Raw genomic sequence first — 13,242 nt, 5'->3', positions numbered from 1 at the left:
GAAATTTTATTCCTCATAGGTTATAAATTTCTTACAACCAGCCTGTAACTGCAAAGTGGTGTTAAACTGTAAATCCTCATGCTCATACATTTACATAGCTCCCAACTCTTGAGAAGGCAAATGCTGGTCCATGCCACGAATCGCCGTCCTGGGGGAGAGGTATAAGGGGAGGGGGTGTCCCCCTCCCCTTTTGATTTTTTTTTTTGGAATCCTGGTGATGCCTACATGTAAAATGGTGGCACTTAGAAAGGCTTTTGTCACCCAAAATTTTCTGAGAAATATGCATTTTTTGGTGTGTAACATCAATAAATTGAATAGTAGGTGATAATTCATTCTTTCCCGTGGCATGAAAATGTTCGCTGCTCGCCCGATGAAAAGAAATATAGGCTAATTTGAGGTTCAAATGATGCTGTAAAGGAGGTTTTATACTCTATTATGCTAAATGCTAAAGAAATGATGGTTGCTAAGTCAAAAATTGATGCAATTTTGTTTTTGTATACTTGACAATTACAATGCGGTTTTTTCGGACGCTTGTGCGGGGTCAGCGGGTTTGGGTGTTAGAATGCGGGTCTAATTCCCGCGAATTGCGGGTCAGTTGGGAGCTCTGCATTTAATTTTAAACCAGAAAACGAAAAGGTTTAGACTAGTCTACCACTGCTATTCATCTCGATTTTTTGTAATTTCCAATCATATGATTTAGCGGATGTTCGGAAACACTTTTTGGCTCACCTTTGGGGGGTGGGGCATGGCCCCCTTGCCCCCCTTGGATCCGCCAGTGCTTGTTGTTTTTATTCTGAGCACTTGTTCGTTTCGCGTGTGAGCGTTCGTTTTGATTTCGTGCGAATGTTCTTTTGCTTACAATACATCTTTTTTATGGTGGCGATTGACCTTTTTCTTCTGACAAGTGGATCAATTTTGTCTTCCCTTTGCTCCTTGTTTATCCTTCGGTTGCATGTGTTTAATATGTTTCGCTACATCATTGTCTTGTTATTTTTATTTCTCTTTTTAAGTGCAGCCTTTTACAATTTTTAAATTGGTATTACATATGTTTGTTTCATTTTGCATATTTCTCCTATTTCAATTTTCTTTCTTGGTCATTTGTTTCATCGTTGTATTTTTTTCACCCAATTGGCCGCCCATAGAGACTGCTATTAGTTACTGTCCTTCTTAGCCACGGTTTTCGAAATCCCGTACCTCAGATCAAAGTTAGGTAAAATCTAGGTACTAAAACAACTCTAACTGGGAAGAGAGTTCTACATTATAACTTGTTCGAGGAATAAGTTTTCAAGTCGGCAGGCGTCGAAATCTGTTTTGTTGGAAACTGCGGCCTAACGCTAACTAAGGCTAGGCCTAGTACTATTACTAACAGTAACACTACAGTCAGGCATAACGTGATGACCAACAATTCACATGTAGCCTAGGTCCTAGGACTAAGCACTACGAGGAATACGTTTAAGGTTAGCCTATTATACCGTAGGCCTACAGTAACCGAGGAGCAGTTACGGTAACTTTCGGTCAATATCTAAGTACAACGGGAAGAATACAAGTATAGACTACCCTCCCATTCAGTTAAGTTGATTAACTTCTCTACAGTAACTAAGAGAAGGGGTTACCAGTCAAAACGTCCCTTTACCAAAACGTCCCCGTACCAAAACGTCCCCGCTTTTGGTCAAAACGTCCCCGTTGGTCAAAACGTCCCCGTTGGTTAAAACGTCCCCGTAAGTCAAACCGTCCCCGTCTAATACATTCATTCACAGTTGTTAATTTATATTAATGTTAAGTTATTATTTGGCTAAGTTATCGGCATGCAAGTTGGATTACAGGATTACAGCCGCTAAATAAATCATGAAGGATATATCGTTTAGGGCAGAGACGGGAAAGGGGGCTGGGGGCTTTAGCCGTAGTCCCCCTTCTATACCATCAAAAAATAAGAAGGCAGAACAAATTCTGGAAAAGGGTAGCAAAATAGGCAAACAATAAAGAACCTCAAAAATATAAAGTGTCTTCAGAAAAAAATATATAAACTTATGTGCTGTAGGAAATTATATATCACTTTCATCCAGTCCGTCTCGCATATTCCAAAAGTAACTTGATGTACGGGTAAACAAAACAAAAATTCTTTTATATTCCCTTCCCTCAATATCGTATATATTCATTCAGAAACCAACTCGTGTTTAAAATAAAACCTATTACCCTACACTGCCTACAGCCCTCTTGCATTCTAGTATCTTACCTCAGAAAATTATACTCAAAAATGTTTCCGCCCTCATACCCGGCGTGCACTTCCCACTCCTAAAAACTGTGTTTTCAACCTAAACTATACTTATCCTTACTCTTTGATTTGAACTAAAAACATCCACACATGCATTCCAATTGATTATAAAAGCGGGGACGTTTTGACTCACGGGGACGTTTTGACTGCGGGACGTTTTGGTAAAAAGCGGGGACGTTTTGGTCTTAAAAAAGCGGGGACATTTTGGTAAAGGGACGTTTTGACTGGATACCAGAGAAGGTACTAATAACTAAGACTAAGTAGGCCGAGCAACTTGCAAGTGAGTGGGGGACGATAGTTTCTGCGACTTTAAATCCTGTGTAGTGACAATCCTCTGATGGAAACATGTCCCTTATGCACCAACCTGCACAGGGTGGGATGACTACACGGTTGTAACGTCCAATTCTGCCCTCTTTCCAGTAAATAAAGGACCTATAGGCCTATGTATGTATGTATATATGTATTTTAGAACCTCCTGCAAGCACGATCTAGAAGAAGCCATCATATTCATAGGCTTATCAAAGCCGCAAGCTGACTGAAGTCAGTCTCTTAGATTCATATTTAACGTCCATGATTATGAATTGTCAACAACTCTGTAACTGGACGACATACATTAATCTTGGAGTGACTCAAACTCGGGGCACTAAATATAGTGTACCTGTAGATATTATTACATGACTTGTGTCCCATTACCAGTTGCTCTTGCAACCCTAATCCCAAATATAAACAAGCATGTAAAACTAGCCAAATTATTTCAACCATTATCATATTATTTAGCATTTATTGTCAGCCGATACTCATAGCTAGTATGGTAACTACTGCTGCCACCTGTAACACATGTTACTATGTTACGAACACAAAGCAGTACTTACTGATGCATGGTTGTGGGACATGAACAGTAGTAACATGTGTTACAGATGGCACGAGTAGTTGCTGTACTAGCTATGTGTTTGAAGTAAAGCAGGTACAGTACCTCTTGATTCCATTCCACACCTCTCTTTAAATAACGCCGATTCGTCATGAAGAGAACAAAGAAAAGCCATTTTGGAGTATATCCGTAGACCTACTTATAGCAAAAAATGACTAGATACGACTTCATTTTAGAATCGCGTATTAAAGAACTCGCACTCAATGATTGGTACAGCAACTCTTCTCCCACAACTGTGCATCAGTAAGTACTACTTTGTGTTACTAACATGTGTTACAGGATATGAACAGTAGTTACTCTACGAGTCATGAGTGTTGGGTGTTTTTGTATACAATTTAGGTATCTGTTGTGACACTGTTTTAGTGAATACCACTAACCCATATTATCAATTTGTCATTTTCAAGTGGAGTTTTTCGTCAGAGCTGAAAATTGCGAAGGTAATTCCAATTGTTAAGTCTGGGAACCCTAAGCATTTCTCAAATTACAGACCAATATCTGTGTTGCCTGTCATTTCTAAAATCATTGAACGTCTTGCATATGATAGACTTTATAAGTTTATTACAAAACATAAAATCCTATATACAAACCAATGTGGTTTTCGCAATAAACATTCTACTTATATGGCTGCTTTAAGTCTCATAGATAAAATTTCAAGAGGTTTGGACAATAGGCTCACAACTGCTGCCATATTCATTGATCTTTCTAAGGCTTTTGATACCATTGATCATCGTATCTTATTAAATAAATTGTTTGCCTATGGTGTTCGTGGTACCGCCCATAACTGGTTTAAAAGTTATCTCCAAAATCGATGTAATTATGTACAGTATAATAGTTCCCACTCAGATCGTCTCCTATGTAATATTGGTGTACCGCAGGGTTCTATACTAGGACCCCTATTGTTTATTCTCTATATAAATGATATTTATAAGTCCTCTGGGAACTCAACTTTTATCTTGTTTGCTGACGATACCACAGTATGCCTACAAAATAAGAACTTACGTGATACTCTTGCTGAAGCTGCTAGTGATTTCTCAAACATTTCTGACTGGCTCAGAACAAATAAACTTTCTCTTAATAATCTAAAAACAAAATTACTGATTTTGATAACAAGGTCAAAGACTCTAGTAACATTAATGTTATACTGGATGGGCATCAAGTTGAAGCTTCACCTCATGCTACATTTTAGATGATAAGTTGACTTGGAAACAACACATCTCCGAGGTCAGCAAGAAGCTTTCCAAATCCAATGGTGTGATCAATAGACTAAAGAATTTTTTACATAAGAAGTCACTTTTTACCCTGTATAATGCTCTTGTGCTTCCCCATCTCAACTATAGTCTTCTTGTCTGGGGCAATACACAGTCAACTCTACTTAACAGTTTATTTAAGTTACAGAAACTTGTTATCCGCAATATAAACCAGACTCATTACATCTCTCATACTGCTCCTCTCTTTATAGACTCCAATACATTAACTTTATATGATTTGTACAAGTACCAACTGGGGATATTTATGTACACTCGTTCAATGAATATGCTACACCATCCTTACTCTAGAACTAGTCTTAACCATTCTCAAATTCGTAGCACAGGTGTACCCTTTTGGAATTCTCTTAATCATGTCGTTAAAAATTTCTCCAACACTCAATACTTTTAAGCAAAAACTAAAACAATACCTACTGCATAGCAATCCATCTTAGTTGTACTTCCTGTTTTTTTTTTCTCTTATGTTTCTTTCTTTCTCTTTTCATAAGATTTTGACTTTGTTGGGTTTGTTGGGGGGGGGGAGAGGGGGGGTGGTGGGATGGGTGATATACTTTGCATTTTCTTTGTTACAAAGGGACCATACCAGGAAAGTATCCACTTATTTCTGGTTCCTCTACTTCCATCTCACATATATATTTTCATTACTCTATATTTTACTGTTTACTGTATTTGATACCATCTATATCTATCCTATAATGTTCAAAATGTAAAATATGGAATGTAGCAAATAAATTCAATTCAATTCAATACTACAGTGGCAACCTATGTACAGTAATACTCATCAAATTCAATGTTTTTGTAAAACAATGTGTTTGGCCACTGTATAAAAATTATCATAAATAATAAAAGGGAGTAATTTTCTGTATGGCTGATGTGATGAATTCGCTCACAAAGCCTCACATTAGTTTTGCCATATATATACATTCTTAAAAGTTCACTAAATTATAAGATCACTTCTCCGAAATAAAACATGATTTGTGGATGTTGTTTTCAACATATGGCTACAATAAATTTATGGCAAGTTATTATTTCAGTCACACCGTAATATCAGCCTTGACATTGTAAAAATGTTCACAAAAATAAAATACATAAGAGGATTGGGAGGGGGCATTAAACCCAATTCCCTCTCCCACAATGGATCCATTGCAAGGTTTCACAATATAAAGTTTCAGTCAGATCTGGTCAGTCAAACACATACACTGTTCCTGCAGTAGGCTGTACTCTGACAAAATATGATGGTAGGAAAAATTGTACCAATTATTAGTGCCAGACTGGTTGCTGTGAGTTAAGCCGACTGGGAGTGGTTGGTAATCTTCAATTTGACATTAAAAGAGTAAACATTTGGAACCACATGTCAGTTCTCTTTTCTTGTATCTTTTTCCCTTTTTGGTTTCTTATATTTTTCTGTTTTGTAACTAATATGGGCTTGCTATCTCCCCACCAATACCCCCCCCCCCCCATCTGAATCATCTGCTACTGTGTCACACTTCTGTCAAAACCAAAGTTACTGGTGATCTTGGGAGGAGAGGGCATGTCCAAACAAAATATATCCAAAGGTGAAGAATATTACACCCATACATATGTCATATTGAATTACCATAATGCATTACATTGGTGAAAATAACTAAAAATGTACATCAGCACCACAGCCTTTGCACTTGGCCGAGCAAAAGATTTATGAATTTGTTTGCCTACAGTGCAGAGGTAAACCTTCAATGAGTGTAAAAATTTCCAACATGTCCGACAGATACCAATTATAACAGGTCATTCCAAGTAGTACGTATAACAACTCCCTGGTCGTTCTCTCATCCAAATTAGAATACACATTTAGGCCTATACAGCATTCCACAGTCATTTTACTATGATTAAGGTGAAACAATGCCTTTCACTGTCTGAGCCCCCCCCACGCACACAATGTAACAATGCTCAGTTCATGTCACCAACAGTCAGTCTGCTGGAATATTCTCAGATGCAGCTGGATCAATTACAGTGAAAATGCAGAACAGTGGGTTCATTGTTATGACATCTTCCAAATTTCGACCATGTTGCCTTAACAATAGTGAGGGTTACGACTGGCCTGAGTAGTTACCTGTGTCTTCACAAACTCAATTGTTAGGCCTTTAGACCATCAGATGGTGTATTTATGGAATCATAAGTTAGAGAACAATAGGGGGCGTCTGACATTAATTGCTTGGCTTGATTCATTGTTTGGCCGTTTTTAAATACAGGCCTACCCTTAGCACACAAAGAAATAGTTTTAAAACTGCATATAATAGCATATTTAGAGTTAGTCTAGACTATCTTACAACACATTAACAATAACACATAAAACAAAAATTAAAAATGACATGCATGCATTGAATACCTATAGGCCTGTCTATGAAACGATAACATTTCATAATTAAAAAGTGAAAGAAAGAAATCATTTGCTTTCTTTGCTAAAGAAGCACCACTACTACCAGCCTTTAGCTTCAACTAAGACTGAGGGAAAGCTAGTACTAGGCCTACTACTGGAAAAAAGCTGTTGATATTTCATATTCCACTTCAGTTTATGTTTGTTCCAACAGACATTCAGGATCTTCCATACCTTACAGAAAACTGTAGTTTCTGCTATAGACAAAGGTGGTTTCCGCCTTGGCACAAACTACAATGGCTAAGAGCAAAGAAACGTATGGTTAGATCGGGACTTGAACCTGTGACCTCTGGGTTTCAAGCACAGCATTCTAAATTTATGGCTAGATCGGGAGTTGAACCTGTGACCTCTGGGTTTCAAGCACAGCATTCTAAATTTATGGCTAGATCGGGACTTGAACCTGTGACCTCTGGGTTTCAAGCCCAACATTCTAAATTTCTTTGCTCCCTTCCATCAGTCTATTTTCCAGTTTTCATTTACTTATATTTATAGAGCTGAATTTCTCATAAAATCCCTTCCCTGCTGCTTTCTGGTCTGCATTGAATAAAACTGGGGCATGATCCCTAGTAACATGGTATGCAAGGCGTTGTGGCTTCTAACTGGAGCCCCTGCAAAGAAATAGCTATACATATGGGGATTTCCACCTACTAAGGACTGGATAGCTCAGAGGCCACTGGTTCGAATCCTGTTCTAGCTATCAATTTTGTTGCTCTTTTCTATTGTCTAAGGTTTCCCTTTTATTCATTTAAGTAACTGAACAGGGAAACTACCATATTTTAAGGGTGAAAAAAACCAACTTGGGCCAAAAACTTGCAGTTACTGGCCTAATATAGCCTAAGTTAGGCTTACCCTTAACATAATCTATGTAGTGCTTATCTTCAGTAGTGCTTGGAGTCATCATTTAGCAAGATTCTGACAAGGATTTAATGACATTGATAATATATCTTTGAATTTACAGATGACTTTTTGAATTTACAATCCCAGAGACTGCAGATTTCAGAAGAAATGGACATACAGGTTTTAAAGGTACTGTTAGTAGGCTTAGAATCAATAATGATGGTGGATATGCAGAGGGATTTAATAGCTCTGTTTGTACTCTCCTCATAGCATGACCCAATATTGAAAATGAGTCAGGGATATGGTTGTTAACAGTTTGTGGGCACTGGTATTAAACTTGTATGAGTAAAATTAAACAGAGTATTTGCAAAATATAAATTTAAAAAGGCACCTGTAGTGCAGCGTCCTGTCTTGCAATGTCTTCAAAGACTAAAAGAGAAATAGAAAATATGAAACGTTGATTCATTCATAGGTCACTAACAGTATAACAAAATTCATTACCACCTTTGTAGGCTCCCTTTCTTAAGAGAGACCTCATCATGTCTCTTGCAAAATGAGGAGAACCTATAGTAAAAGCCATTGGTACAATAGATTTTTTTCTGGCCCTGACTACCTCAATATTAATACAATAAAGGTATTTAAGAAACCATTGGACTACTGATTTTTTTTTTGTATATATCATAATACAACCTACTCCTTTTCCTTCACAGGTTGACTCCCCGGGGTCCTTTAAAGCAAGGGAGATACCTGGATCACAGATGTCCTCAGATATGCAAGAGTTTCAGAGAATGGACCAAGAGATACAGAACATTTGTAATTCCAGCCAGTATGTCGATATCCACGTTCTGTCACCTTTAAAAGGACAGGTAGGAAAGATAACTCAGCAGTGTTACTGAGCACTCATGAGTCCTGCAATTTCAGTTTGGTTTTCATATCTTGGTCTTAACATAAACCCTGCCAGCATTCAAGAACTACGATATGTGCAACTTTTGTAAACTACAAAGATGCCTTTTGGTAAAAGTTTACAAAGTTGTGTTGCTGTTTTCTTCAGAATTATCATGACCACAGGCCTGAATAACATGCATGTAGAAACTTAAAACTTTGGAACCATTTGATTATATCGTATATGATTGAGGTTTGCAGACGAAATGAACAATAAAAGGTGATAACCATCTGAAATATTGTTTCTCTTTTTGTTGGCATTGGTAGATTGTATTTGCATGTGCAACACATTTTCTATTTTATTATTTTGGTTGGTTGTATTTTTCTCATTGCTTTAGATGTATTTGGTAAAACGGAAAGAGGGGCACGAGTCCCACTGGTATCGTTGCACCGTGGAGACAGTCCTTCGTACAACAAGTGGATCAAAGTCGTGTTGCTACCTGGTGGACCGTGCAGACACAATATTAGTACCTCACAGCCAGTATGTTAATTTGGATATTAATTTAACTAATTACCATGTAAATAAATAGGTCAAAACCCTTGTTCTTTTTCTTTTCTTGTTTTTAAAAGGAAATAGGGAGACCTTATTTCTGGTTTTTTAGATTTTGTCGAGTCAGGAGTTGATGTTTGTAACTGTTGCGATATTGACATGTATATTTGAAACAAATCTTCTGTACATTTCTAAAGTCCAGGATGTGCAGAGTGTGTGATATAATGCAGTGAGGTATTCATACCATTTTCACAACCTGACATTCAAGCAAAGTGAAGTCAAATGGTTTTTGATGTTAGTAATCTTCATCAAGATTATTTTTGAAGGATAATTTGAAGTCCATATTTAGTATGAGTACACCATATATCAGGTCACAATGAGCTTCAGTGTTGCTTAATACAAAATAAGATGAGATACTGTAGTGTGGCTTATAATGCTTACTGGCATACATGGGATTATTAGGGAATTAAATGCCTTCCCGTTCTTTCCACCATCTACTGGTTTATTTGCTGATGTAAAAGATGTTTTGTAGAAATTCAACCCTCTTTTGTTGGCACCTCCACTTTGAGACTTAACAAAACTAATTCATGTTTTTTTTTGTGGAATTTACAGTCTTAATTGATTGTTTCCTCTTTGTCACAGAATGAGAGAAATCCCAGATCATTTCCGTAAGATTCCTCCACAAGTCCAGGAATTTACCCTTCATTGTATACAGCCTATTACCATGTCGGTATCATTCATTGATGGTGCAGAAATGAGGTAAGTGTTTAAAAGCCTAGCCTCCTATACCCTTTTGTCCTGAATAGTTTGCCTTTAACTAAGCTGGAATCAACAGTTAATAAAAACTCCAAAATGGTGTGAAGCATTCAATATTTAGTTAGCTTAAGGAAGTTCTTCGAGTCTAGTCAAACATTGATCAAACATTGTTGATCAATTGGAAATACCCATCTGGATATTAATCGGTGAGTGATAAATGAATGAAATTTGATTGGCAACATTTCGTAATCCATCCACTTTCATATCAGTATCAGTATTAATCAAATACAAAGAGCAAATTGGTCAAATCTAAAACAAAATGGTTTAGTTTTAAATTATTTGAAGATATTGAATTACATTGTTATGGCATCGTTTGGATTGAGAAGTATTACAAACTTTTTCAGTGTGAACTCAGAAAACTGAGAAAAAGTTTAAGTCGACTTGATTGATGGGAGTATGAATGTATAGTGGGGACAGGTAAGTGATGCTAATTGTAAATATGAATTGCCAGAATTATCAGCTTCATTTATTAGTTTATAAGTACAAACTACCTGTAATAGTTATACCAGGTTAAACAATTGTTATATTTGATGGAGGTACAGCAAAAAGAGAAAAGAGAGAAAAACATTGTACATTTTGACATTCTGTGTGTGACTTTCTTGTCTGATATATGCTTACTTTGGAAAAGATTCTGGAGGTATGGTTGTCTACCTCTTAAACTTTTATGCAATATTTTCATTTCCTTATCCAGACCAACTGTTAAATATGATACAGCTGCTGTTGAATATTTTGGAAAGTTAATCAAAGGTAATATTTTGTTAAAATTGTGTTGTCTTGTGATTATCAAGAAAGGGACGTGGTGTCCATAGGATGAATTCATAAGTGGACATGAATGACAGCCCCAATCGCAATTGCTGTCCATCCTTCCATTGTTTGCTATGAGTACAGACTAATTATTTATTTATCTACAAACAGATATCCTAAATCTGTACAGATTTCTTGCCTTTTCAGTCCAACCTGATTTAAATCACTTTCCACATAAAATTTGCAATTTCACCTTTAAATCCAGTTCCGTATACTACTTGCATCTTCAAACAAAATCATGCAGAAAGGAATTCTGTGTAAATCTGAAATTGTAAAGAACAGACTACCATTTTAATATGACCACTGGGCAGGTCTGTGCATCCCTTCATCAGTTTACCATTTTAATATGACCACTGGGCAGGTCTGTGCATCCCTTCATCAGTTTACCATTTTAATATGACCACTGGGCAGGTCTGTGCATCCCTTCATCAGTTTACCATTTTAATATGACCACTGGGCAGGTCTGTGCATCCCTTCATCAGTTTACCATTTTAATATGACCACTGGGCAGGTCTGTGCATCCCTTCATCAGTTTACCAGTTTAATATGACCACTGGGCAGGTCTGTGCATCCCTTCATCAGTTTACCATTTTAATATGACCACTGGGCAGGTCTGTGCATCCCTTCATCAGTTTACCATTTTAATATGACCACTGGGCAGGTCTGTGCATCCCTTCATCAGTTTACCATTTTAATATGACCACTGGGCAGGTCTGTGCATCCCTTCATCAGTTTACCATTTTAATATGACCACTGGGCAGGTCTGTGCATCCCTTCATCAGTTTACCATTTTAATATGACCACTGGGCAGGTCTGTGCATCCCTTCATCAGTTTACCATTTTAATATGACCACTGGGCAGGTCTGTGCATCCCTTCATCAGTTTACCATTTTAATATGACCACTGGGCAGGTCTGTGCATCCCTTCATCAGTTTACCATTTTAATATGACCACTGGGCAGGTCTGTGCATCCCTTCATCAGTTTTATAAAGTACAGTCTGCATTTCATTTTCTAGCATGTCTTGCATTTGGGTTATTTTATTAGATTGTAATAGATCACTCCCACAAACTTTCATGAAGATGATATTTTGTGATCAAGCATTGATTGATTTCAACATTTTGTCCCATTTCATCCAAACACTTCATCACAACATTGCATCAAACATTTCATTTCATCAAACATTCATTATCAAACATTCAACATTTCATCAAACGTTTCATCCCAACAAGTCTCTCTATAAGTAGAAACCACATGAAGAAAAGCAACATAGATATTTTTTTGACAATATCAACTGTCACTCCATTGTTTGAGATGACACTTGACTGGCCAAGGTAATGATCTACATTTTAAGTGATTTGAGAGTAAAAAAAACAGTAACAATTTTTGTAAAGCAACCCAGAGTAGCTTCCTTTAAGCAGCAACTGAACTATGAAGGAAGAATCCTGCTGTTAGTAACAGCTGTCAGGTGCAGATCTGGGGGGCGGGGGGGTGGGGGAGTTCACCCTCTCCTTTTCAATCTCACAAAAAGTGTTAAAATATTTATTACCACAGCTTTAATATTTTATGGGGCAAGATGACCCCAGAACCCCCTACATGGGGAGTTGTCTTCAATGACCCTAGGGCCACAACCCCTCCTCTGTGATATCCTGGATCCACCACTGGCCCTTGTACTTCATTTCTTCTTTAGTTACTGTTTCTTTTGTTTCTACTGACTTTAATTGATTGATTAATTTATTTCTCATTTTACAAATCATTATGGGTTCCATTTCTTCATCAGGTAAACCTTTGCAATGTCATGTGAAGCACATTGATGCCGATCAAGTGAAACACGTAACACTATTTGCCAAACACCAGGGAGAATTAGTAAGTGTAGAATTTTTGCAGAATTTTCATTCTATTAGATTTATATCATATTAAAAGTTTGGTTATCACAGTCTGACAGTTTCTGTCAAGACAGTATTAGTGTATGTTGGGCGGCATAGTGATAGTGGTAAAATTTAATGAATGAGGGTATCAGAATAATTCCAATTATTTTTATCAGTACTTTTAATTGCAAAATGCCATGGAAATTCTCATGAAGTATTAAAGTGATAAATGAAATTCTTATGAAGTATTATCATAATGTATTTGAATAATATGTGAATTTCAATCTTTAATTTGCCCAATTTCTTGTCATAAATATCAGTCTTCAGATATTTCACCAGTATAAAGCATGATACATGGCAAAGTTGGTCTTTAGTCTCCAAACAAAACAGGCAATTTCTTAAGGTTCTGGCAAATTACAAGTTGCACCTCCCAACTGGAATAGGGCGACTACTTGCAACATTCTGGGGATTTAAAACACTCACACAAGAATGAATATAATAAAATCAAGAGTATTAAAATAATTCTAAGGAGAACATTTATTCCATTTCAGCAAAATTGCTAAGATTAAAACCAGATGCTAGTTGGATGACATAAATGAAATGAGAATT

General features: G+C 37.0%; 1 protein-coding gene across 3 annotated transcripts in view; it reads left to right on the top strand.

The window, feature by feature from the left end:
* The first annotated feature begins 1,116 nt into the window (after positions 1–1,116).
* LOC139965848 (putative ATP-dependent RNA helicase TDRD12) overlaps positions 1,117–13,242 on the top strand; it is a 132,160-nt gene continuing 120,034 nt past the window's right edge. Inside the window, exons 1-7 of one of the 3 annotated variants that reach the window (XM_071968627.1) lie at positions 1,117–1,210; positions 7,837–7,904; positions 8,426–8,581; positions 8,996–9,138; positions 9,790–9,906; positions 10,655–10,710; positions 12,546–12,631. In XM_071968627.1, the coding sequence (XP_071824728.1) occupies positions 7,884–7,904; positions 8,426–8,581; positions 8,996–9,138; positions 9,790–9,906; positions 10,655–10,710; positions 12,546–12,631 (579 nt within the window). In that variant the 5' untranslated portion in view covers positions 1,117–1,210; positions 7,837–7,883. Of the gene's footprint in view, positions 1,222–2,982; positions 3,444–7,836; positions 7,905–8,425; positions 8,582–8,995; positions 9,139–9,789; positions 9,907–10,654; positions 10,711–12,545; positions 12,632–13,242 lie in introns of those variants that run through there. The other 2 variants (XM_071968628.1, XM_071968626.1) reach the window with 2 other exon arrangements.

Source organism: Apostichopus japonicus, chromosome 3 (genome assembly GCF_037975245.1).
Source record: "Apostichopus japonicus isolate 1M-3 chromosome 3, ASM3797524v1, whole genome shotgun sequence".
Taxonomy (NCBI): domain Eukaryota; kingdom Metazoa; phylum Echinodermata; class Holothuroidea; order Aspidochirotida; family Stichopodidae; genus Apostichopus; species Apostichopus japonicus.
This window is presented reverse-complemented; position numbering and strand designations above follow the sequence as displayed.